This window comes from Aspergillus glaucus (genome assembly GCF_001890805.1).
Source record: "Aspergillus glaucus CBS 516.65 unplaced genomic scaffold ASPGLscaffold_16, whole genome shotgun sequence".
NCBI lineage: Eukaryota > Fungi > Ascomycota > Eurotiomycetes > Eurotiales > Aspergillaceae > Aspergillus > Aspergillus glaucus.
Genome location: NW_019170468.1, coordinates 125,818 through 151,127, shown reverse-complemented (window position 1 = coordinate 151,127; position 25,310 = coordinate 125,818). Strand labels below are relative to the sequence as shown.

At 50.4% G+C, this 25,310-nt stretch overlaps 9 protein-coding genes across 9 annotated transcripts; 2 read left to right on the top strand and 7 right to left on the bottom strand.

Annotated features, from left to right (window-relative positions):
* Nucleotides 1–49: 49 nt before the first annotated feature.
* Nucleotides 50–3,122, bottom strand: kexB (kexin kexB). Its single transcript, XM_022542848.1, has 2 exons — nt 1,021–3,122; nt 50–967 (listed from the first exon to the last, which is right to left on the bottom strand). Exons 1-2 carry the CDS (start codon nt 2,769–2,771, stop codon nt 226–228), a joined length of 2,493 nt encoding a protein of 830 aa, XP_022398762.1. The 5' UTR covers nt 2,772–3,122; the 3' UTR covers nt 50–225.
* A 353-nt stretch (nt 3,123–3,475) lies between these two features.
* ASPGLDRAFT_59611 (uncharacterized protein) lies at nt 3,476–4,224 on the bottom strand (the record flags this gene model as incomplete). Its single annotated transcript, XM_022548386.1, has 2 exons — nt 3,835–4,224; nt 3,476–3,714 (listed from the first exon to the last, which is right to left on the bottom strand). Exons 1-2 carry the CDS (start codon nt 4,076–4,078, stop codon nt 3,476–3,478), a joined length of 483 nt encoding a protein of 160 aa, XP_022398761.1. The 5' UTR covers nt 4,079–4,224.
* A 75-nt stretch (nt 4,225–4,299) lies between these two features.
* ASPGLDRAFT_27472 (uncharacterized protein) lies at nt 4,300–6,108 on the bottom strand (the record flags this gene model as incomplete). The annotated part of the gene is made up of 6 exons (XM_022543660.1): nt 4,300–4,403; nt 4,488–4,859; nt 4,895–5,067; nt 5,174–5,219; nt 5,568–5,968; nt 6,017–6,108. The coding sequence occupies 6 exons, from the start codon at nt 6,106–6,108 to the stop codon at nt 4,300–4,302; spliced, it is 1,188 nt and encodes a 395-aa protein (XP_022398760.1).
* A 2,018-nt stretch (nt 6,109–8,126) lies between these two features.
* Nucleotides 8,127–13,107, top strand: ASPGLDRAFT_59608 (uncharacterized protein). The gene is made up of 5 exons (XM_022548385.1): nt 8,127–8,342; nt 8,421–9,996; nt 10,051–11,447; nt 11,497–11,995; nt 12,048–13,107. Exons 2-5 carry the CDS (start codon nt 8,472–8,474, stop codon nt 12,839–12,841), a joined length of 4,215 nt encoding a protein of 1,404 aa, XP_022398759.1. The 5' UTR covers nt 8,127–8,342; nt 8,421–8,471; the 3' UTR covers nt 12,842–13,107.
* Nucleotides 13,108–13,164: 57 nt separating this feature from the next.
* On the top strand, nt 13,165–15,058 carry trr1 (thioredoxin-disulfide reductase TRR1). The gene is made up of 3 exons (XM_022547111.1): nt 13,165–13,551; nt 13,614–14,513; nt 14,568–15,058. Exons 1-3 carry the CDS (start codon nt 13,530–13,532, stop codon nt 14,768–14,770), a joined length of 1,125 nt encoding a protein of 374 aa, XP_022398758.1. The 5' UTR covers nt 13,165–13,529; the 3' UTR covers nt 14,771–15,058.
* aof2 (putative lysine-specific histone demethylase Aof2) lies at nt 15,001–18,944 on the bottom strand. Its single transcript, XM_022548175.1, has 3 exons — nt 18,842–18,944; nt 15,284–18,738; nt 15,001–15,239 (listed from the first exon to the last, which is right to left on the bottom strand). Exons 2-3 carry the CDS (start codon nt 18,455–18,457, stop codon nt 15,231–15,233), a joined length of 3,183 nt encoding a protein of 1,060 aa, XP_022398757.1. The 5' UTR covers nt 18,458–18,738; nt 18,842–18,944; the 3' UTR covers nt 15,001–15,230.
* Nucleotides 18,945–19,136: 192 nt separating this feature from the next.
* On the bottom strand, nt 19,137–21,142 carry ASPGLDRAFT_49449 (TVP38/TMEM64 family protein). The gene is made up of 4 exons (XM_022547110.1): nt 20,408–21,142; nt 19,932–20,348; nt 19,231–19,875; nt 19,137–19,169 (listed from the first exon to the last, which is right to left on the bottom strand). The coding sequence occupies exons 1-3, from the start codon at nt 20,905–20,907 to the stop codon at nt 19,509–19,511; spliced, it is 1,284 nt and encodes a 427-aa protein (XP_022398756.1). The 5' UTR covers nt 20,908–21,142; the 3' UTR covers nt 19,137–19,169; nt 19,231–19,508.
* Nucleotides 21,143–21,531: 389 nt separating this feature from the next.
* Nucleotides 21,532–23,367, bottom strand: ASPGLDRAFT_49447 (fungal specific transcription factor domain-containing protein). The gene has a single exon (XM_022547109.1). The coding sequence runs from the start codon at nt 23,195–23,197 to the stop codon at nt 21,632–21,634; it is 1,566 nt and encodes a 521-aa protein (XP_022398755.1). The 5' UTR covers nt 23,198–23,367; the 3' UTR covers nt 21,532–21,631.
* A 1,130-nt stretch (nt 23,368–24,497) lies between these two features.
* ASPGLDRAFT_90468 (uncharacterized protein) lies at nt 24,498–24,749 on the bottom strand (the record flags this gene model as incomplete). The annotated part of the gene is made up of 1 exon (XM_022550489.1): nt 24,498–24,749. A coding segment is annotated over one exon (252 nt), but the record flags the coding sequence as incomplete, so codon positions are not given.
* Between the last annotated feature and the right edge of the window lie 561 nt (nt 24,750–25,310).

The window sequence follows — 25,310 nt, the reverse complement described above, 5'->3', positions numbered from 1 at the left end:
AGATGCGTTATCTTCCTAGCTACGAAAGGCCATTATATCGAGTGCTGGGCAGGAACAGGAGTAAGCATTCATGAATCGAGTTTGATAGTGCTCTCTTTATGTATATGTAAGTACCGATTATTCCACTCTCGCAAGCGAATTCATATTCAAAGAAGGAATACCAAAAGTAAAACCAGAAATCCAACTATTCAAGATTATCTATCTAGGGTGATGCAAGTATTTATATCATTTCTCCGGCTCATCATAACGCTCTCCGCTATTCGTTTCTCGTGCTTTGTGGTCATGGTACGGTCCTTCATCATCACCGCTGAACAACTCTTCATCACTTTCTCCGGCAAATGCGTTGTACAGCTCACCACCACGGCGCTGGGTACGGCCCGAGAATCCGGTCATGGCGTGCAACTCATCCTCGTCTTCGATGACTTCAAAGTCGTAGTCGTCTTGAGGGTTGTCACGTACGCGCTTGCGCCGTTGCACGTTGAAGTAGATACCAAGGCCAATGCAGAATACGATGATGGAGCCGATGGCAGCGTAAATCCACGCTTGGGTGCGTTTCGAAGCTCCAAAGGTAGGGAAGAATGATGGCAGGAAGCTCTCAGACACAGGGGTGCTGGTGGGGATGGACTCGGTTTCCATGGGAGGTCGAGGATCTGGGGATGCAATCGTGGTCGTTGCGGGATCTTGTGTTTCGCTGGGTTTGGCATTGATAGGGCGATCGACGGCCTCGTTGGGCTCGCCAGGGACTTGGGTCTTGGTTGGCTGAGGCTGGACGCTGGTCGTGACCACAATGGCATCTTCGATGGTGTGGTCGTCGTCGTGTTCTGTCGGGAGTGGGTGCAAATACTGATTGGTTCCATCGATGGCCTCTCCCCAGAGATTCAATCTCCAGTCGACAAACTCCCCAGAGTATTCGTTGACCTTGGCGTCTTTGACGATCACTGTCCATTTTCCAACGCCTGACTCACCCCTGAGGACTAGTTAGTCTAAAAGAACCGAAAAAAGGGAGAACTGAAATCTTACCAATGAGCAACAGTCATGAAAGTCCAATCAACATAACCAACTGGAGCACTGTCGGACCTTCTAGCCGTGCTGAGATGGCTGACGATTCCCTCAGGACTGCGCAATTCCACACTCAGATCCCCACGACGCGTATGGTTCACATTCATGGTCACGGTGACATGCTCCAATCGATCAATGTTGGCCTTCTTCAACATGTCAGTAGTCACCTCATATGAGCTAGACAGGCCCTGTTCGCCTTGAGGAATTTCGTGAAGAACGCGGAGCCATGGAGAGTTAAACCAAGCCTGCGGTTTCACCAAGTCCCAGGTCTTGGCCTTCTGGACCATGGAGTATGCATCAATCTTGCCGTAGCCCCAGTCATGGCTGAACTTCCGTCCAGATTTCGTGACCTGCCAGCTTCCGTCGTCTTCGTGAATCGGGACAGCCGAATCGAGCATCAGGTACTGAGTATCGCGCCACGTCAGGTCTGGACGAGCACTGAGAGCGAGGGCCACTACGCCGGCGCCGAGCGGGCCCGCTGCTGAGGTTCCACCATGGAGCTTGCTGCACGTGTCGGGACCAACATCGGTGGTATGAATAGCATCACCAGAGCCACTGCTGTACGCGACCACCAACTGCGCGGAGCAGGACTCGGAATAGCTTGGGTGCTTGCCTGCGCGGTCAATGGCACCCACCGTGATACTGTAGATGCTGTTGGTGTACCCGTCGAAATTGCAGTTATCGTCTGATGCAGCACCATTGCCAGCGGCAAAGACAAAGATCGAACCTTTTCCATCCCGACCATTCTGCACACCGTTCACGATGGCCCGTTTGATCATAATCCCAGGGCCTTCCATGGTCTGTCCATCATCGGGAGGTCCCCAGGAGCACGAGTAGATATCATTGTGTTGGTAGTCATAGTTGATGGAGGTCGCCTCGTCTGCATCGTCGATCGGCTTGGACAAGATACGGATGCCAGCAATTCGGCTGTCGTAAGCCACTCCAACACCGCAAACATCGTTTTTAGCCGCCGCGATTTCACCGGAGCAACGAGTGCCGTGCTTATCATCGTACAAGCGGGGCTTGGGCTCGGGGGTCTTTTCGTTAAAATCGTATGAACCCTCGGGATAGTAGTTGGGCCGGAGGTCGTTGCTGTACATATCCAGTCCGTCGTCGACAATAGCCGTAATAACACCCTGACCGGTAATCCCCTCCATCCACACACCCGTCACGTTCAAATCATGCCCAACCTGTACCGTGTTGTAAAGATGCCACTGGTCCGTGAAGGTCGGGTCCGTGATATCGAGGGCCATCGCAACCTCTTGTTGAGTCTGAACGGCTTGTGCGTCTACCTTAGTGGAGAAGAAGCTTCTCGGTTGATTTACCGGCGGAGGCATTCTTTTCTCCAATCGTTTCCGGAGAGCCAGCTTCTGTGACCACATGATGCCATCCAAGCCATCTTCCCTTTTATCTAACGCCGCGCCATCTCCCGATCGCCGCCGTAACTTCCTCCGCGACTGTAAATCCTGCAACAACGCATCGGTATTCGAGCCCTCTTCTTTTGGAAGAGAGAAGGTATGGTGGCCTGGTAGTTCACCTACTTGGCCTTCGTGGCGGGCGCCCAGCGCCTGGGCGACTTCGGAGGGCGACGTGGACTCATCGAGTTGTAGAGCGAAGAAATCGTGGGTATCGTGAGAACGGGGTTGAAGGTTTGCGGTAGAAGCTGTACACAGGAAGCCCAAGGCTACTGCTGCGCTGGTGAGAAAACGCATTTTCTGGTTGTAATTCGAGTTGAGATTCGAGGTCTTAGGGAGAGTTGCCTCTCCGAGGCGAGACGAGTTCAGACAAGTAAGAGTGCCATGAACTGCCGGGAACCAGCCAGCAGGAAAGACAACAGAAAAAATTGGTTTAAAATATATAGAAATTATTCTCTAAGACTGACAGAGGAAAAATAAGGAGGAAGAAGGAGAAGAGTGGAAGAGGAAAGAGATCAAATGCGACGGGGAATTAGGATCGTTGGATGAACACCGCCAGACGCGGCCGGGACAGTTGTGCTTTTCCTTTATTGCCTTAACAGATCCCAATATCAGCAGCCACGGGAATTCGCCTTGCGAGTATTAACTGATCTCTGGTTCTCTTTGTTATTCCTCGAAATGAGCCTCTTTGACCCGGATCTTCTACTATTCTACCAGGGGTACGCCTCGTCGGGCTTAGTCATGGCTCGAAGACACGTTTTCATCGAGGCGCAGCATTTGCCTGCTTGCGTGCAATATTCCTGTTGTTAGGCTTACTCTGGGTATACAGGGCATATCGGGTATAATATCATAGAGCAATCTGGAAAATACGGAGAGGACATTTGCTTGGTGTCTTGTATCTTCATACTTGTATTATGGAGTAAAGGCCTTACCGGAAAGGGTATAGTGTTACGCCCAATTAGGAGAAATGTCATTCTATACAAGAACTCCGACAAAATGCTTCAGGCCTCCTCGTCAAAGCCATCAAATGGGAAATGATCTTGTAATTTGGTCCTCTCGAGAGGATCATCACACATTTCCAGCAGCTTGGCTTTCACTTCCTGCACCTTTCCCTTGGAAGCTTCAAAATCATTGTTCGACACCCAACCGTCTACACCTACACCCACAGCCTCTCGCAATTGCTCCATAGCAGTATCGGCTTCTTCCTGTTCTGCACCAAGATGGATAATATCTTCAATGACTTTGTCCGAGTATTAATGGGAGGTGCAGGACACTACTGAGAAGAAGAACATTGGCCAGCTTAGAACAGCGTTGACCAACTCAGCCTGCAAAGTAATTGAGTCTCCTTCCCAGGGAGTACCCGCGAACTCGAAAAGCCGCTGGCGCACTACAGCAGATTGGTTGAATATCGCATTATAGTGCTCTGGATTCAACCGCGACGTTAGGATAGCGTAAAGGTAATGGATCACCCTTTTTCTGATAGTCTCGCGTACGGCTATCTGCTTGGAATGAGATAGAGAGTCATAGTCTGAAGGAAGTTCAAGCTTGGGTTTTTCAAGGCTTTCTGATTCGGGGTCACCGTAGTTCTGGAAGTACCGCGGCATCTGGGATGCAAGGCCCAGTGGAAGAATGGAGCTGTGCTGCCAATCGATCAACCCGACTATTTCTTTGCTTCAGACAGGAGAATTTTATTTGGTTGGAAGTCAGGATGATGCATGACCGGTCGGTTCAGTCTGCCTCTGAACCTAAGGGAAGGAACCAATGTGAGATAATCAGAGAGATTCTTGATGTGGCTATCTGGCGAAACTTGAGAGAAATTGGACATTTATCCATAGAGCCGTTCGTAAGGCAGGCGAGGCTTCGCATAGGCTTTTGCCCAAGTCAATTCCCGTTCACCAACTGCCCGGAATATGTCAACTGGCGACAGCCCTAGTGTAGTTAGCAGTGAGTTATACCAGTAGTTTTAACAGTATACACAAGGCCCTCGGTCGATATCAAGTTTGCATCTCGCACCTTGCCACCATCTATAATGCGCCACTGGCCCAATGCAAAAGTCAACCTCGCTCTGAGCTGACAAGAAGATCTTCTTCTCTGACGGGAGGTTCTTGTGATAATATAAACTGCCACACGCAGGAAACTCCAACGACATAAGCCGCGTCTCCCATTCAACAATTTGTTTCATGACCTTATGTTGCTCCTTTGTTGTAATCGAGTACCACGTATCGCCAAGGGGAATGCCGTCCAATTTTTCCATGATAATATACTCAGCACCAACTGGATTATCCTTTGTCGAACAATACGCATACACCTCAGGCGTACGAATCCCATGCAATCGGATATAGTCCAGAGTAGCCACTTCACTGGCCATAGTGTAGTGCTCAGGTACTGTAGAGAGATATGGCAGCCTTGCAATCACGCACTTTCTATCTCTAAAAGTCGCCTGGAAAATGCGGTTGGACCCGCCTTCTGATAACTTGGAGAATATGATGATATCGAACGAGGAACGATCAGATGCAGATAGCAATGGCATTCTTGATGGCAGGCACATCGAACTTTGAGGTATCGTTCCGAGAGACGTAGATGTTCATTATAGCTATAACTTGTCATCTTACGGGAACAGAAACATACATCCATCGTCCAGACGTATAGCGAAACAACTCATATTCGGAGTGTCTGATAGGCCTATAGAGGCATCTCACCTGTTGAGCCCCGCCATGAAAACACAGAGATCGAGTTTGTAGAGAGCTAAGGAGGTTTAGTATCCGCATGTTTAAGAATTCTGGATAATGGTAGAGTATTTGATCGACAGCTGAATTTCACTAGCATAGTTGTTTGCTTAGGAATAAAGTATCGCCGAGTGTTTGCGTACAACTGTGCGCTAGATGCTACATATTTCAAAAGATTTGGATCAATGATTGAACCCTCTCTTCCAATAACGCTTGTTGAGAACTGCCTGATAATCCAATTACATTCATAAGTCTAGCAAGTATCACGCTTTGTGGCATTGTGTCGGAATGTCGCAGTATTTGGACCCAATAGGCACGGCGGGTCTTCACACTGGATATAAAATGCATTAATTTCATATCCATATACCTACCAAGACCAGCAGAAGAAATTTAGTTCCACCTACAAATTCAATCCATAAACCTTTCGGGCCGTCGAATTCATCAAAAACCACCTTTTTTTCATCAAAGTTCAACAGACGCCTCGGGCCTGCAAGCATCTGTCCGTCTCGAAAAACGTAATAGTGACCAGCGACATACTTGAGCCTTCCTGATTGATAACCATCCAGAACAGTGGTAGCATTCGCGGTGTGTTCTCCAACGAGAGGACTTTTCAAAATGTGCTCAAGACCTTCGATTCGACGCTCAATAGCGGATTTTGGAGGAAGCAGTTCATTCAGTTCCTGAAGTATGGATGCAGCAGCTTTAGCATTGGGCCCATCGGCCTGAGTAATAGACTCGAGAGCTTCGCGGTACTCTTTGGAGCTTGCACTATACACCATTCAGTAATTGTAGTTGCCTCGTTTATAATTCTCTTACTAAAATGGTAGAGGTACGACTGGCTTCGTATCAGATACACTATCCAGTGTATCCGCCATAATGTCCTGCATCGAGTCCTTCGAGACCTTCATCGTGTGCAACTAATGTAGTAAGCGAGAAATGCTGGACTACCGGTCAATCGTAACAGTTAGTCAATGTAGGAAGCTGGAAGAGTGGGCAGAAGTCGAAATTTGGAACGGAGAACACTACGTCAGTACGGCGTGGATTGACGAAATGTTTGGGGATTTCATCGCAGACCACATGTACTCAGGAATACAATAGTAGTATCACCAATTGGTCATTAGACGCTGTATATTAATGGTATTGGAATTAGTTTCTGGTTCAGATGCGTCGCTCTCTTCATCCTGTAGACATTTGTCCAAGTAGATGCTTTCTGGCGGGTTGCCATCGCAGTCACGCGTCCAGCCAAATGCTTCACAAGAGGCCGTGGTAGACGCTTTCTGATCAGGTAGTGGCAGGGCAAGGATGGACTGTTGTAGTACAAACCATCGTCAATGACTGGTGGGAGATAGAGAAGTCGCCAAGTTGTAGCTCAAAGCCATGTAGTACGGAATTTGTTTGCTCAGCACATCCGCATCCAGATTATCGACCATTGGAAGAAGCCTTATACAATTTTTCGCGGTTAGTGATGGTAAAGTAGCAGATCTCACATAGTAGTTGTGTGCTGGTAAGATGACGGCCACAGCAAGAGCAGCAAGAACCTGGCTCTGGATATCAGAGAATGCGCAGAAGTCGATGAGGAACTGCAACGCTCGCCTGGAGGATGGGGGAGTCAATGAAGGCGCGACAGTGTTGGTATTTTTCTCTCGTCAGATTTTCAACTTCTGTTCACCATCCATAGCCACTGACCAAGGGGATATGAAAACATTCTTGCCGTCATGACGGATGACCGCTTTCCAACCTGGATTGGAGGATGTGATTGCAGACCACCATCTCACCGCATCTTCGTCAACATCACCGATTTCTATCGCGTCGTGAACTTCGTCTGAGGTTGTTCCGCTCGTGAGTCTGTGTACACCAAAGTAGAGTTTTCCTGCGATCCTCGCTCGACCATTTCAGCGGGAAAGATATACAGCCACCCCAGCACAAGTACACCAATCATATTGCATCGCAAGCCTGAATCACTCTTTTCACTCAACACAGAAGAGAAAGCATCGTTTCTGAAACACAGAGGTGTTGGCCGTTGGATATCAATCGGAAGAGAAGTAGTTCGCACTTTTCGCTTTCCGCGAACGCCGCAGTCGCTTCCTTCAGGAATTTCCCAGGTTGCTTGTGCTCTCAAATACAACCTCCCATTCGATGAGGAAATATCCAATGGCGCATGACAATGATGTGCGCGGTTGTCCGGAATTGATGGAACACGTTTTAGTAGCTCTTGCAAGGTGAGAGACTGTGGTGGAATGCCATGCTCGTGTTGGGCGACGACGTGCCGGGCTAGGCCATGCCAGTACAACCGAGATGCTTGTAAAACGTTGTTTGACTCCTCCGCGGTTGGTCCGAGACGTTCTGGTTGGTGTGTTTGCCTGGCTATACAGAGTGAGTGATGGCTTACCAGGCTTGCTCATTGGGTTTCATGTCGTTTTGCGAAAGATATTAGCCCAAATTATGCTTGTTAGTCGACGACTAAAGGGTGTCATGACGACAACGCTGTGGAGCGCAAACAAAGTCACTATACGGCTATACAGAGCAGTGAATGGATAGAAACTCGACAATTATTTCATTCGGAAAGTTGCAGCAGATGTGATATATCCTGATGCTTTCTATATTACCAGTAGAATGCTAGACAAAGAAAAAAAAATGTACAGAGTAGAGATACATATATAGCTGCACGGTGTGAATAAACCTGCAGCAGCCAAATCGCCGGGCAGCAGCATCTCCACCACCGAATCTTATGCAGTCGATAGAATAATCACTGCTCACAATCGAAAATATTTTCTCCAATTTTCTTATAATAGAGCACTTCCCACACCGTCTGACCGAGTCCGCAAATAAGATTCAACGCTGAGGGCTGGGGTGACCAGCCACCAGGAATACTATTCTTATCGCTTCCTCGTCGCAAACCGCTCCTCTTTCTTTCCTCTTCCTCTTCGCGTTCGTCTCGTGTTTTCCTTGCGATTTAATTGATCTTTTTTTGAATTTTGTTCTTATTTTTTCTTCTTGAATATAATTCGCCTCTATACACCTTGTTTTTACTCTGTATATCCGAGTCGGAGTATATATTATTATCGCCTATTGATAGCGATGCTCCGGAGCTGAGAGCAACGACGACACTAATAGCTGATTAAAGAGTCGACACGGGACTAATGTATGTTCTCAATATCTCGCATCAACTCTGCTTGATGTTCAATTCACGAGAATCAAAGAAAATGTGCTAATTGAGCAGTGATAATCCAGACCTACGAATTTCCCGCGGCGAGAATCACATCCGTAAACAATGGTAGTAGCCGCATCCCGAAGACTTGCAGATGCCACCAACGGACATCCTATGCCACCGCAAGAGACCGAGAATAACGGAGTGGAGCGGATACCATCAAGCAGACGACAAAATGGCTACGAGGGAGATGTCGCCTATCATCCTCGAGGGCCTCAGGCCCAGGTCTCCCGATCCCATACGGTCTCCTACAGAAGATACCCAGCACCAACAGCTCATGGGCACCATCGTTCATCTAATTCATTTTCCGCAAGATCCAGGAATGTGCCTCCAAATTGGGACGATAAACCACTCCCCCCCGAGCCCGAGTCTACGGAAAACGAGTATATTACGCCGAGCAGACGTCCATTGCCGCACCCCGCTGTACCGCAGGACGAAAGCGCGCGGGAAGACTCACCACAGACGGACCCCAGTACCCAACAAGCATCGCCGTTGAGTCGATCAGACACGACCCATTCGACCAGAGAGCGGCGACATGACTGGGCTTCGGACCGGTCTCCTCTACAGAAGTTGGAGGTGACTTTGGGTGGAATCAGCAAAGAAGAGAAACGTGCTCGAGTTATGGAAGCGGAGATGCGAGTCAAAGAGCGATTGGAGCGGCAAAAGGCTGGGAGCGAAGCTCGTGATTCGCCAGCACCAGCATCCGCTAAGGAATCTGCTAGCCCGGCTCCTGCTCTTGAGACTCCAAAGCCCAAAGCCGAAACGCCGCAGATGATCCTGGACCGGTCCACGACTAGAAGTATCAATTCCTCATTAGGGACAAACACCCCTGACGGGTACCGTGATTCTCCGGAGGAGCGTCGCATTCAGAGGTCCAATACCACAAGAGAACCATCCTCGTTTCGGTATGCTGCAGTGCCTCGTAACGATATGCGTTACGTTAAGCCCTCGGCTGGTCAGCCTGTACCCGCTGGTCAAGCTCCCCGGCGAGCCGTGTCAGTCAGTCATCATCCTGGAAGACCGATGCCGCGGCCATTAGTGAATGGAAAATTGTCTCAGGAGACTCCAGCGATACCCAGGAGAACTAAATCTCAAGCTGACCCCGTATCCGTGCCTCCAAGGAGAGTCATTCTCGACGAGAACCAAGCCCCACGGCAGGCATCAGTCCCCGTCCCGCGCGACCTTCCCGGAAGGCCAGTCAAGCAACGGGCACCCTCTGCCCCCATGCCAAATCCTCAACGGCCACCAGAGGGCGTCTATCCCGCGCAGAACGCAGTGGTCCCCGAGCCTACTCAACCAGTCGCGAAAGACCCAGCCGTGCAAGACCCCCTGCCTCACGACTCAAGCGAATCCACTGCGCCACCGAAGCCAAAAAGAAACACGGTTTCTTTCAATATACCACCGCCTACACCACCCCCATTGTTCGAATGGAAGAATGCACCGGTGGCTAGGCTCAACCTTTCTGATTTCGAATTCCAGAATCTGGATGCTGCTAGAATCAAGGCATGGTGGGGCGAAGGAAATTCCAACCGTCGGAGAAGCAGAGGGCTACCAAAGAATTACCAGATGCCTTCTCAGAAGCCAAAGTGTAAGCAACTTACCATTCCATCTGAGCCAAGCGGAGTATTAACAATTGATACAGCGTACAAATCCTTCCAACCATCGCTCCATTTGAGAAGCGGCCCTCTGCTTCGGTACACAGGAATGAAACGGGTGCAGATCGATGGACCCAATGGACCATTTGAAAAGGTGACATGGAGAGGCAGCATCATGATCGTGACACAAGACTCCAAGTCCGTATACGAGCCAGCACCAACTTTAAGACTCTTCTCCCAGCTGACGGATCTCTTGCCTCCTCCACCTGTTGTGGTCAACGGTGATGACGAGGGATCCCAGCTTCCACCCGAATACGTTGACCCGACCGCTGGGCTAATGAAGCTTGGACGCGACGGAAGGCCATTGTACGTCAAGCCCGTGGAGCATACCGAAGAGGAGTTGGATCTGTCGCATGTAGAAGACGACGATGGTATCTATGAGCTATCCGCCAGCATCCTCGACTTCAGCAGTGAAGGAGTCAAGCAGCCAATGCCAGCGAACCGGGTCCACTCGATGGACGGAGAAGTCGCTGGGGCGTATAAAGAGCTGACTGGAATCCGCCTCTATGCGGACCCAGACCGTGATGTGACTTTCTGGCGATTCAATATCGAAGTCGAACTAGGTGAAGCCCAGCAGCGGATCGCTTACCGCATCAATCATGGTCCCGCCTTGGGATTCTGGGTTCCAGCCAAGGCACAGATGATGAACATGACCTTCCACAGCGGAAACGGATTCACTCCTGGTGTTGACACCAACAAGTTCTGCGGACCAGACCCTTTGTGGCGCGACATCCTCAACGAGCACCAGACTCGGCCGTTCCATGTAATGATCGGTGGAGGTGACCAAATCTTCAACGACAAGGTCACGGCGGAATCATTCCATTTCCAAGATTGGCTCAAGATCAAAGACCTGGGTGATCAATATAACATGCCCTTTGACCCAGAATTCCGCGCGGAGCTTGAGAGCTCGTTCTTGGAGAACTACTTGACATGGTTCTCTCAGGGATTGTTCTCACTGGTGGGATCGCAGATTCCCATGGTTAACATGTGGAATGACCACGAGATCCTCGAGGGATATGGATCATACCCGGACGAGTTCATGCAGAGTCCGGTGATTTCGGGTCTGGGTCGGATTGCGTTCAAGTATTACCTGCTGTTCCAGCACCAGACTGTCATCGAGGAGACGGATCATGATGAACCCAGCTGGATTATGGGAGCTGAACCGGGTCCGTACATCAGGGAACGAAGCCGGAATCTGTTCATTCCGCTTGGTAAAGGTGTGACTTTGCTCGGCTTGGACCAAAGAACCGAGCGAATGAGTCATGAGATTCTCAGCGAACCGACATGCGATATCATCTGGGATAGATGCCATCGGGAGATGGACCGGGGAGAGATTAAGCATCTGCTCGTGCTTTCGAGTATTCCAATTGCGTATCCCCGAATGGTATGTTCTCGTATCGCCAGAAACGGATTCAAAGACTAACATGGCGTAGGCAATGCTCAAGAATATCCTAAACAGCCGCAAATCTCTAGGCAAAGCAGGTATCTTCGGTGGCCTGGTCAACAAAAACGGCGGCAAGATCGAGATATACGACGACCACTGGACCGCCAAACACCACAAGGCCGAACGGACATTCTTGATCGAAGATCTCCAGGACCTTGCTGCAGACAAGTCCATCCGAATAACCATCCTCAGTGGCGACGTCCATCTGGCCGCAATGGGACAGTTCTATTCGAACCCCAAGCTGAGCCTGCCCAAGGACAAGGATTACCGATACATGCCGAATATCATCTCATCGGCGATTGCCAATTTCCCGGAGACAGAGATGGTGTCGGATATGCTAAACCGGCGCAACCAGGTGCATCATATGGACTCGAACACGGATGAGGATATGATCCCGATCTTCAGTCATGATGTTGATGGGAAGCCACGGAATAACAAGCGATTGATTCCAAGACGGAACTGGTGTTCGATTCGGGAGTACCAGCCTGGTATGTTTCTTTATTTTCTTCTGATTTCTGACTTGTCTAACAATGTATGCAGGCTTGACTCCACCAGCGACACCCGACATCGAAGACGACGAGGAAGAACATCTCCCGGGAAAGCTCAAGCGGACATTGTCATTAACGCGCGGAGACCGACCGGCAGGCGGACTCCTACGACGTCTCTCAAGCCGTAGCCGCCCACCAACGAAAGACATCGACTTCGACAACCTAGGCAACGGAAAAGCCAGTCGCCGCATGAGCATGGACGGCCCCTATCCACCATCAAGCGATAGTTCGCTCCCACCGCCACGCTCTACCGAGTCATTCAACCGATCCGGAGCCGGAGCCGGGTCCTTTTTCCGCCGACCTACGAACCCCAGCCGACGGGGCTCGATCCGGGCAAAGAAATCGACTACGAGCAATACTAACAGCACAACCAACAACACTAAAGGGGATGACGACGGAATGGGCGGTCTGGTCAACCTGGAAGGCGGTCTGGCGATTACGTTGAACCTGGAACTCAACCCGAAAGATCCCGCTGGGATCACGACACCGTATAAACTGCTGGTTCCGATGCTACGGTATGACGGGGTGGAATTTGACCCGCCGGCGACACGGGTGACTAAGGGATGGAAGAAGTGGCTGGGGGTGAAGAAGGACGGTGATTCGAGTCAGGAGAACAAAAATGGAGAGGAAACCGAAGGAGACGAAGTCGAGTCGGATGGGGAAAACTACGATAACGGAGATCAACATGGGCAGGCGGAGGACCACTCGGATAGTGATGCGGACGTGGGAGCGGGACCGGCATCGGAGGAGGAGGGGCGGAAGAGGAGGAAGTGGTTCAAGCTGTGATTCTCTATGTTTTCCTATGATATTACCCCTGGGGGTACAGAGTAGTATCGTCTTTTATTTGGCGTTATGCTTGATTAGGTGCTGTATATTCTGCACGTGACACGATTGATGAGATCAGATAATGCAATGATGATGATGACCAGGATTATCAATCTAGCGTGGTTCCATTCTATGGCGATATTCCGGCATATGCTATCAAAGTCTCGCCCGCGCCGCTTGCTAAGCACACGCACGTGACCGGTCTCGCCAGACTTGATTAGAAGCGCAATTATTCATTCCAGAAGAATTCAAGTGTTAATTGAGTCTTCTTTTCTATCACTACTCTGTACACTACACAGATACCAGTACTGTACTCTATAATCTGTAATCTGTCAAGTTCTGGCTCCACTGCCCCTCGTCTTAATAATCCACCCCCCTCTTCCGCTTTTTTCTTTTCTTCCATTTCCGTCTCTCACCACCTCTTGATCTTCCTTATAAACCCTCCTCTATCCCCCCCCCCAAGAAACCCTCAACAGAAACCGTCAAGTTGTTTTCCTCCGCCTTTCGTCGATTTCCTTTCTCTTCCATCCGGTCTTCTCTGGGATTGACCGCGGCTGCTGCCTCTTCTCTGCATCAGAAATCTTCTCCATCTGCGTCTGTTCTTTCGAGTCCGTTTACGGCGCCAGCGAGCGTCAATTCGTCTTCCAGAATGGTGCACACCAAGGTTGTTAGTACGTATAACCTCACATCCCATTGTATTGTCCTCCCGCAGGTGCTGACTCCCTTCCCCCAGTCATCGGCTCCGGCCCCGCCGCACACACTGCCGCCGTCTACCTCTCGCGAGCGGAATTGAAGCCCGTCCTCTACGAAGGTATGCTGGCCAACGGCACCGCAGCCGGCGGTCAGCTCACCACCACCACCGACATCGAGAACTTCCCCGGTTTCCCAGATGGCATTGGCGGCGCCGAACTGATGGAGGCCATGCGCAAGCAATCCATCCGCTTCGGCACTGAAGTCATCACAGAGACCATCTCCAAGCTGGACTTGTCGCAGAAGCCCTTCAAACTCTGGACCGAATACAACGACGGCCCCGACAACGAGCCCGCCCACACCGCCGACGCCGTCATCATCGCCACCGGTGCCAACGCGCGCCGTCTCAATCTCCCCGGGGAGGAAAAGTTTTGGCAGAACGGTATCTCCGCCTGCGCCGTCTGCGATGGTGCCGTGCCCATCTTCCGCAACAAGCCGCTCTTCGTCATTGGTGGTGGTGACTCCGCCGCCGAGGAGGCCATGTTCCTCGCCAAGTACGGCAGCCGCGTGACCGTTCTCGTCCGTCGCGACAAGCTCCGTGCCTCCAAGGCCATGGCCAACCGTCTCCTCGCGCACCCCAAGGTCACTGTTCGCTTCAACTCCGTTGCCACCGAGGTGCTGGGTGATGCCAAGCCCATGGGTCTCATGACCCACCTCCGCGTCCAGGACACCGTCTCTGGCCAGGAGGAAGTCGTCGATGCCAACGGTCTGTTCTACGCTGTCGGCCACGACCCCGCCAACGCTCTGGTCAAGGACCAGGTCAACCTCGACGAGGATGGCTACATCATCACCCAGGCTGGTACCAGTTACACCAGCCGCGAGGGTGTCTTTGCTTGCGGTGACGTCCAGGACAAGCGGTATAGACAGGCTATCACCAGTGCTGGTATGTTACTCTGCCCCATACTCTCTTATAAACGATATACTAACAAGAAAACAGGCTCCGGCTGCATTGCTGCCCTCGAAGCCGAAAAGTTCATCGCCGAAGCCGAATCCGAGTCTCCCTCTCAGGCCGAGACCCAGGCTACCACCCAGGCCGAGGGATCGACCATCCAGCCCGCCGCCCAGGAGGTCCCTGGCACCGAGCGCCGGAAAGTCTCCCAGGGTGGTACCGCTGAGTACCAGCAGAACCCTCTCCTCTAAACCTCTACTTTCACCCTGCATTTCTCCTTGAACTCTTCCTTCCGATTCCCTGATGTCGTGATTCCTTCCTATTTGGTTGGTTCTCTCGTCTCTATGTAATGATTCTTCATATTTTGTCATGATTTCCGTTATCTGTCATCTTGTCATATTAGATTTCGTTCAGCGTGTTTTATTGTATCGCTGCCACTGTTAATGTCAGTGTTGTCTTGGGTTTTACGGCCTTTACGGGGCTACTTCAGTCGATAGATATAGAATTGTAACTCTTGGGATTACAAAATTATTCTCTGCACTGCACTGTAGTAGCTGTCTTAAACGTCATAAGAATAGAAATAGAAATTAACACAGGTATCAAGCCGGATTAATGGACGCATTCGAAACCGAAGCATCAGCGCCATTGGCCGTAGAAGACTCAGGTTGCCAGCTCTCAAACGGATTCTCCTTACACCACTGATCCTTAACCTCATACGATCTCCTCTCCCACTCTGCCGCCTCCCGCCGCCACCGTTCAGCAGCCTCCTCATTCATCCGCCTATTAGTCTCCACCTGCTCAAGATATGGTCGTCGAATCTCCTCCGCCGCCTGTCTCCACATGAGCCCCAGAACCTGACGGACTTCATCACGCGCGGCTTTCGCATTGGGGTTCTTGGACGTGGCACGTTTCTGCTCGTCGGCCTGTTCACGCGCTTGCAGCCAGTAGTCCTTCTGGTAGAAGAGGAAGGGGTTTAGGCCTGTTTTTGCGGGACGAGGCTGTGGGTGGCCGATTTCGGTGTAGATGGCGTCCCACATGGCTGTGTTGTAGGCGTCGCGGAGGGCTTTTTCAGCGGGGATAAAGGAGTTGTTGGTTCGGGCGGGTGGTTGTTGGTCTGTCGAGGAGAATGGCGTTGGCGCTGCGGGTTCCTTCCGCTTCTGGCCTGCTGTGACGGGTGTGCTGCTGATGCTGCCCTTTTCTGGGACGAGTGGTTGGGGGATCTCGATTGGGCCAGTGATGGCGTTGATGACTTCGGATGCGGCGCGCAATCCTGAGAGGTACGCTCCATGAACGGTAGCAGGATGCGTGCCGCAGGTAGCTTCTCCCGCAAAATGTAGATTCCCAACCGGCGTTGCCATCAAGTCATAGTCTCCCGGAAGTGACTCGGGTGGTACAAACGAGTAACTGCCTCTGGTAAACTTGTCTGTACCCCATCGCGTGACAATAGTTTCCAACGGGTCGGGAACCGCTACATGCTTGAAGACGTTGCGAAGCTGGCTGGTAACTTCGGTAACGATCTCTGCGTCCGGGATACGCTCCGCCTGGTGTGCGGCATCTCCGGACATCAGACCAATAAGAACCGGTAGACCAGTCGTCTTCAGACAGTTCCAGAACAAGTAAAACCGTCCTCGATTGGCCGCGTAATCCTCATGCTCTAAGCTGTCAGGGTTCGTAGGCTCGCGTAGAAGTCCAAACATGTCCCGTTCTGTATCCCAGAATGGTCTATCAAATACCAGGATCACCTTGTTCAAAAGGCCAAATCCAAGCCGTTCAATCGCCCCAAGCTTCCAGTCGGGGAGTGGAGGGGAGAATTCTATATCCTCGCTTTTCAGAACCCCCAAAGAACCGGTAAACACTACCCTGTCTGCTTGGATAACTTCGCCGTCTTCGCACTGGACCACGGTTTTCCCTTGACGGGCCCCGGTTATATCATAGTGAATTCTAGAGACAATCTTGTTTGGGCGGATGTCAAGCTTGTACGGCAAAGAAAACAACCCATACGGCACCTGCTGATAACCACCGATCACTTGAGAATGTTCACCATCGAACTCGTTCCCCACATCCTGATCCCAACCGGAGAGACTGAGCTGACCCGCGTTCGCAGCGTTTGCATACTCTAGATTCGCAAAATGCCAATTGTATAATCTCATATCCTTAGGCGTAAGCGGAATCATGCGCTGATACTGCCTGACACCTTCGTCCAGTACAGCACCCAGCGTTTGCTGGTCTGAAGCCTTTGCAACAGGATCCAAATCTAGCGTCGTGTTCACAGAAATCTCGGGGTTCAGCTTCCACCCCATAGTTTGACAGGTCAGAGCAGCAGATTGTTCTTCTGCAGGACCGAGGTCCGCGACGGAAGCAACCTTGGCCTTGATATCTGCCGTCTTGTGACCCACGCCCCGACGGACCCGTTTATTCGGTTTCAATAACCCGACAGTACCTGCAGCCCTGGCTTCCTCGTACTGTCGTACCGTTAGACCATCGCTTACGGTCAGATCACGACCTGAATCGATCAGTTCTCGATCGCCCTCAGCAGTCCGCGGGATTACGGATTTGTGACGATAGAGCCCAGAACGATCGAACACGTTGTTGTAGAGACTCTCGACCATAGCATCCTGTACTTCATCGGTCGGTGTCCCATCAATGTCGTAGAGTGTCGAAAGATCGCGTAGTAAGTGGTACGAAAGAGCCAGTTGACCGCGAATAATAGGATCCATCGGATTGCCATGGTCAAATCCCACGATGATATGTGCGCCCATCTCAGCCTTGGGGACATGTCCAGGCGGCAGGCTTGAGGCCTTGAGGCTTTGCAGAGGATGGGAATAGATCCGGCCACCAATCCTACGTCGTCCTTCCAAGACCACTACGCGTGGCTCACTGGATATGGTGTCGTGATATTGGTTGAAAAGGCCTTCTAGGTGCCTCGCGCAACCTAGTCCTGCCATACCAGCACCGATTACCACGATCACAGGGCCGTCCTTTCTCCATCCTGATTTGGCGGGAACGGCAGGAGCTGGAGGCAGGGGAATCTCGACACATCCAAAGTTGATATAGCCATTCCGAAGGAGCCATTCATACGCAAACAAAGCGAGATTCATCCAACGGTAGTCCTTGGCGCATCCGAGAGCCTCGTCCTTGGAAACGCTGACTAGCGGGTTCCTAGTCCAGAGTCGAAGAATCCCGTTGCGTATGTTCAGGTACACCGTCACATGCAGGTGACACAGATGGTCTTGTAAAGCCTCCTGCTCTTGAGAGTGCAAAGCATAAGGGTTCAGACGAGATGCATACGCTGCCGCAACACACTGCAGCCCATACGCTGCAGCAGACAGTCCCGATGGGATGGACGATTTCGGTCGAAACCTGGCGTGATCGGTCTTGCTGTCAGTCACATAGGATGGGGACCCGAAGGACGAGGTAGCGGGAAATGAATGGATAGGATTCAAAGGCGAAGCAGATTTTTTCTGATTGGTGGTCAATAACGAGGCAGATGTCATAGATTCATTAGGTGTGCTAGTGTTCGTATCCGTCTCGAGATCACGGAAAATCCATTCAGTGCTCTGTGATCCATCGTCCAGTCCACTGTCCGTGGCGCTTCTGGGTATCCTGAATTTGATAAACGAACCCTCCTGAGAATCCGAATGTTCCATCCCAGTGTGGCCCTGTGTGTCACCGTTCTGGCGTGCACTCCGCGGACGTTTAGCAGGGGGTTGAGACAACGACTGATGTGAAGGTAGCTGCGGTGATTGTGCGTTGCCATTTGGTTGGGTCCGTGTAGGTGGCATGTATTGCTTGATCTGCAACGTTTCGGATGAGTAGCCATTCGAGCCCTGTGGCAGAGTCTCCGTAGTTGGCATGTTTGGCATGTATTGTTTGATCCGTAGAGTCTCAGACAAGTGCCCGTTCAAGTCCTGGGTCTCAACAGAAGCCGTCGTCTCCATGCTGGCTGTGGAAGGGGCAGCCCTCAACGTGGCCGTATGCAGCCAGTAAGTATAGCTATGTATCAGTCTGCCTCAGGAAGCAGCAGTATCGTAGTTGACCATATAAATGAACGGATAGCAACGACAGACGTCAGATATGCGTGTCCATGCCGGGAGTATGGGCCAGTATCAGAATTCGAGTCTTCCGTCCATGGTGGGTCCACTTGCACAATGGGGGTATAGTAGAGGTAGACTGATTGTATGAATAGATGAATAGACGGGGCCGGAAAGAATGGTAGTTCCTATTGTACAGTTAGAAGAGACACTGGTGACCAGAATGCAGCAAGCAGATGAATGATAGGGTCTGAGATAGGAAGGTCTGTGTGCCCTGGAAGATAGACTTGCCTTGTAGATGTATGCGGAACAAATTGATACTCCTTCACCCTTTGCTGACCAGCTCAACAGAGATAAATCGCTGCAAAGTAGAATATAGCGGTGGATGAGTGCTGGTGGTGAAGGTGGTATGGATGGGCTGATTCTCTAGAAGGAGTGGTCTTTCTTGTTCGGGTCGCCGGCTGAGATACTCCTGCGTAGTTTCCAGTCCGCGCCGCCGCATTCTGCAGAACCTCTTCTCTACCTTCAAGACTATAAAATATTAGAGAGAATAACAGGAATAACAGAAAAGAATAGAAGATAATAAGGAATAAGCACCGGGATGTTGACAGGGTTCAGGGTATGCTGTGGTGCGTGCGATTTTAAACTGGGCTGCGACTTCTTCAGGCTAACCGTTTTAGTGCGCTCCAGTTGCGTCCCCGGAGAGATGCGTCGATAGTCTCGCCTAATCCCTACCTTAATACTCGAATTTCTTCTGAAATAGTGGATCGAGACCCTTATGGATATCAAATGGATCAATGGAAAGCCTGGGCTCTACAAATCTAGGACAATGCAATGTCGGGTCGCTATAGCAAGCCTCCGCACTCGAATCCATCCCAGTTCCGGACGCGATAATATTGCAACATGTATGTATAGGAGAAGAGAAGATAAGATAAAAATGAAGAATAGCTGCAATACATCACCCCTGATTCGACCGGACATGCGTATGCATCCGATATGTCTCACGCTCGGGCTCATCCCCGTCCCTGAACACGTCCGAGTCATTGTCCGTAAACTCATCCCGGTACGGGCTCACTGCATTCTTCGCCGGGCTCGAGTTTCCATCGTCACTTTCATCATCGATCACAATGTCCACATTATCGTCATCGAAATCGTGGAATCCCACGCGCTCCTCCTCATCACGGGCAAGAGTCGTGGCGGCCGCGTTGGCGTTCGGATCCTCTGAGAAAGCACGGTGGGGACGACGAGCAGAGTGGTCGCGGTCTAGCGAATTCCGGATTTCCTCTCGTTCTTTGGCTTCGAGTTCCTTGGCTCGGGCCAATGTTCTAATGACGGGAAGTCAGTATTGATCAATGAGAAGAATTCCACGGGAACAACGGACCTCTTGTATATATACCACCCCGTGAAAACTCCAATCCCGACGGTAAAAACAATACTGCAGATATTTATCGCTTTCGACCCTGGGCTCATCTTCTCATCCCCGGAAAGAAGACGTAGTCGACTACCGATGAACGCCGGCACCAGCAGTTTGGGTGATATGATTATTGTCGCCAATCCATACATCAAAGGATGGACTGTTGGGAACGTCGACACCGCACCGTTGCAGATCGAATATGGTAAAGGACAGAGACGGATCATGCACAGCAATTTGAGTCCGTCATACTTTAGAGTCAAGGCGAGAGCGGCGAATCTTTTGTCGTGTTCCATGAGACGGTTAACGAATCTGGATAAAACTGTCCGCGAGACAACGAAGGAGACCGTCGATCCAAGTATTGTTCCCGAGGCGTAGAGAAGCCACCTACCAGCAAATTCATCAGTCAGTGTCCAGGGTACCATGGGGAATATAGCAACACCTACCCCTTCCAAACTCCGAAAATAAAACCCGCCATCGTCCCAAATGTCGACCACCCAACCAGGGGCGGAAACGAAACAAAGAAAACACAAAGCCAAAGCACCAAAAATGCAGTCCATGACTTCTCCCAGTCCTCAACAACCGGCGCCATCCAATGGAATATCTGACCCGTGAAATACAAGAACACCAGGCCTAATGCAATCGAGGCCACCACTGCTGCCACCGCACCCGTTTTCTGCCACCAATTCATTTTGCGCCATGTCGAATCGATGCGTCGCCATAACTTCGCTCCTCGCTGGACCACCCGATCACGGACTGTAGCCGTAGCTTCACCTGTAGATGTCGACGTCACTTTGTTTGGCGCGGCGCGAGGGGAATTCCGCCGGCTCGTGGCCGTATGGTGACTCCATAGCGGGCGGCCGTCTTCGTCGGCGGGGGAGAGAGGTTCTGGTGGTGAGGTCGATACCGAAAGAGCCCGAGCCGTGGAAGCATAATCCGCGGGCATCTTGTATGGATGGAACGGTTGTTGATTATGATATCCCGCGTGTTTGGGTATTTTTTTAACGATGACGGGGATCGACCGGAAGTGGAGGACTTGCGCGCAGGGGCGAAACGGTCGAGATCCAGCAATCTTCACAACTGCAATTTCGATAACAATTGTATCTCAATCAATGAAAAAAGCCCGTACAAAACGTCGTTGTAAGGGACTGGGGATGGCCAGGTCGAGACAAAGGAGAAGCCGGCACCGACAACAATTCTCCGACGTCAGCGAAAGCTAACAGGAGGGAACGGATTTGGACGTATGAGTCGATTCCAGTCGACTATAAGGGGAAATATAGGATAGAGAGAGAAAAGGAGAGTCCATGTAGCTAGGAAGGCATGATCAAAGCAACGTTGTGAGTGATGATGGTGGTGGCGGTTGAGTTCGAGGGGGCGCGGTGAGTTCTGCCAAGTTTATTAGAGCAAGCATAAGCTTAACAGCCTTGCAGAATGCTGCCGGACTATTGCAGCAGATCAAAAATTTGCAGACTTAATTGTGTTACTTGCTCTATTTTTCATGCAGAATAATTTTTGTGTCTGCATAGTAGAGATCTCATCTCGACACGGTATAACTATACACCGGACTATTGACTGACAAAATGTTTTATTGAAAGTATATACATCAAGAATCGAGCTATTGATATGCAATTGGTTCTTATAAATATGCATTTAACACTGAAGCCCACACGCTATGTCAACTCCATGTCAAAAATATTATTTAAAAATGACGGATCGCTGCAAGTGGGATCAATGTACGCCGACAAAAGCCCCGGGGAGAACATATCCGGCCCCTCTGTATTTGTCGGAGGCATTGCAGGAAGATTTCCACCAACGTTGAGCAATTCAGGGCCTTCGACAGAAAAGCGTCCACTGGCAGGACCATTCTTCAAAGTGGCAGAGGAATTACTACTACCATGACTCTGAAACCACCGAGAAGGTCCAGACGAGGCAGCAAATGTCTCCGCCGCTGCTTCTCGGACATGTTGATATGCGTGTTGTGCGATAGACCAATTCCGTTTTAGAACTTTGAGACATCCGAGGACGAGAACGACGCGATTGCGATGATGCTCTGAGCATTCGGGCGAATGGATTCGACTAGTGGCTAGCTGGACTAGACCACACAGGGCGAGGCTGCAGATGATAAACGGGCTATATCTCTGAACGTTGGGGCGCATGGACAATAGATTAGACTGCTGCTTTGATGCTTCTGTAGCCTTGATATCGTGTACATGGCGGGTAAACGACGGTGGCAGGCGAGCAGGAGTGATCGGGCAGGTAACAGTCCCAGCGTCCGGTACGGCTGGTCGAATGTTACTCCGGGGAAGGTGTAGGAGCATGGCAGCGTATTGAATTATGGTATGTGCTTGGAATAACATCTCGTCAACAACGCCATATGTATCCACGATATCGACCTTATTAGGCGGGAGGTGGTTTGTCCAGCTGACAAGTGCGTTCTCGACCGCTTGTAGGTGATCTCGATGCGTTTCGCCCAGACTGTTCAGCACGAGTACTCGCGCTAGAATGTATGCAGCATCGATGCGATAGCTGAATGATGAATATCGGGAATTAGTAGTATCACCGTCATCGTCTAAGAACATGCGTCGGCTAAAGCTAGAAAACGAGGGTGCTGGGGGAACGGTATGGCTGTTTGCATATATTGATTCCTCACAAGGAAGTCCAACATCGTGGGCGATACTACCACATCGCAAGGCTATCTTCTTTTGAGAAGAAGCCATGTAGATCTCCATAATCGTGAGTTCCCACCATGTCCGTCGTAGGCTCTCTGCTTCAAGTTCCTGGCCGTCACAATACATTGTCGCGAATTCTTTGCGGTGCATTCTGAGCTCCAACGCACCATCGACCGCTCGTGAGAACGCTGTTTGGGCTTCTGTATTCTCACCGCGGGCGTATAGAATTATCGAATAGAGTAGGAGGGCCTTCACCATCGATGGTGATCTCGTGTCATTGGAGCTCAATTGGACAGCCGTGGATTCCCGCAACGATTCACTAGATATTAATAACGAATAATGACTTCCAATAAACCGGACCACTTGCTGCAGGCATTCCGGGTACCCGCGTCTTTCATATTCATTTGCTGGGACCAGGATAGGGTGTGCTGAATGGAAGTTCTCATAGTATTGACGGACGAGTCGTGTATCAGGATCCAATTCATTTTGGGCACTTGCCCCTGGTAAGAGACTTTGACCATGGTCCCCGGAAGTAATCGAAGAATTATCTTTGCCGATGTTCCCCATACTCGAAAATGGCGAGTTGATGACATTACCCCCTAACGGCACGGAGTCCCCGGGGCGCGATACTTCGGGGACTACTGAGCCAGATCCTGGCCGGCGATTATCACGGACTTTTCGATTCCGACCGCGACGCGAAGGAAGATATTTGCAATTAATACCGGTGTCCAAGCACCGGGAGCAAGAGGGCGTTTTAGCATCGCATTTGACGTGGTGTTGGCGGCACTCTATGCACGCTAGTGGCGATGGGCGGACCATTATAACCGAACCTTTTTTCTTTTCTCCGTAATTGCTTATCCTTGGTATTAGGGGTTTATGAAGAGAAAAAAACCTTTTATTCTCGATTTTGAATGTTAGAATGTATTGATTCCAAGGACACTATCCCGTTTATAAAGGTCGCCGTTCAACCCGAATCCTTCGGATTAAACGGCGATCTCGGGGACCTCAACCCTAGCAGACATGTCATGTGATGTCATATGGCAGATGGTTATTATCGGGCATCATTAAAGATAGCACCACCGACTCATGCAGTATGGTGATAGGAAAATAATGGATGTAAAGTACAGAGCTTTGGTAGATCAAATCCAAACCAGCATTGGGGACGTCTGCTTATCGTTGAAGACTTGTGGAGATGCATGTCCTTGCAGATCATGATAACCCTAACAAAATCGATTCAAGAACAACATAATGACCTATGCATTCTGAGAATTTCGCTCTGTTGTGAGAGCGGGCCATTTCTGTTTGAGCATAGGATCTTGTCCCAAATGTAGCTTCCACGGTAATGCCCATCCATTTCCTACCAGGCCAGTCAGTCCCCATCCTCACAAATAGACATAGAAAAGCCATACTAACAAGAAGCAGCCCATATGTAGCAATATAATTCTCGCACGACGGTGATGAGATATACCCAGTCATGGAGAACACGCAACCGAGAGAAGGGGTACGTCTGCTGAAAGACACCACCATCAATCTACAGTGCGAAATTGCGGGCTAGGTTCGAGTTATATCGACACCGGTATAAAAGACAAAGAATTTTTATGATATTGGTTTGTGGGGTTGAAATCCAACCGATAAGGTCAGAGTGACAAACAGACGGTATAAGAGATAGAGAGGACTATGTTTCTACGGATAGTATTCACTTTACATAGAGCGAGCGCAGCATCCAAGCAACAAGGGAGTGTTTCAATTTGATAACGGCGTATACTTGGGAATCCAAACGAAAATAGCGATAGCAATCCCCTTATTAATACTCATCACTTAAGCTTCCCACCCATCTATATCTCCCAGAGCTTACGGTCAATCGCTGCTCCAACAAGGCTTGCTTATCACCAGCGTACATGAATGTTTTTCCGCCGAGCTCTGAGAGCTGGTTGTCATCTGTGAAGCGTATCTGACAGTCGTGAACTTTGTAAGTGCTTGTCTCGTAGTATGCGAGTTTCTGGGCGTGTGCTTCATTCTGAGCCTGGTACGCATATCCAGAAACAACTTGATCTTGCTTTCCCTCGATTAAGGCGAAATAATCACCCCATTTGCCCAGCGCATATCCGGTGATCTGAGCCTTGCAAAGCACAGATTATTCTGGCAGGTCGAGAATCCATTTCAGAGTCGAAGGGGCTGTCAGGGTGCCGTAGAAGAAGTAGTAGACCGGGTAATCTGATGGAAAAGCCGGTGCCTTAGCGGGCTCTTGGTCTAAAGTTCGCTGGAATCTCATCGTCTAAAAGCACGTTTAGAGAAATCCAGGGAAAATGCTTAGAACAAATGACTTACTGAAAGTGTTATCTTCACTGGTTTCTGAGTTTTCAACAGTGGAAGCCGCGTATGTTCTCAATCACATGACATGACTCACTGTTTTGCTGTATTCACCATAAAGCGTTGCTTCTACGGACAGTTTGAAACGGTTTACACAGACGATGTTCGTTATCTTCGAATAATCAGAAAACGACAGGCGACTTTGATGGTCCAGACTTCTTCCTGTCCGCTTTGCGGTTGAATCCAATCCGGGAAGGGAGGGTGATGGGGTGTTTTTGGCGATGCCTATAACATAGTGCGTCCTCTGTACCACAATTCTTCCGGAAGATCCGTTTTATGCGATCTAATAGTCCCAGAATCACGAACTAGG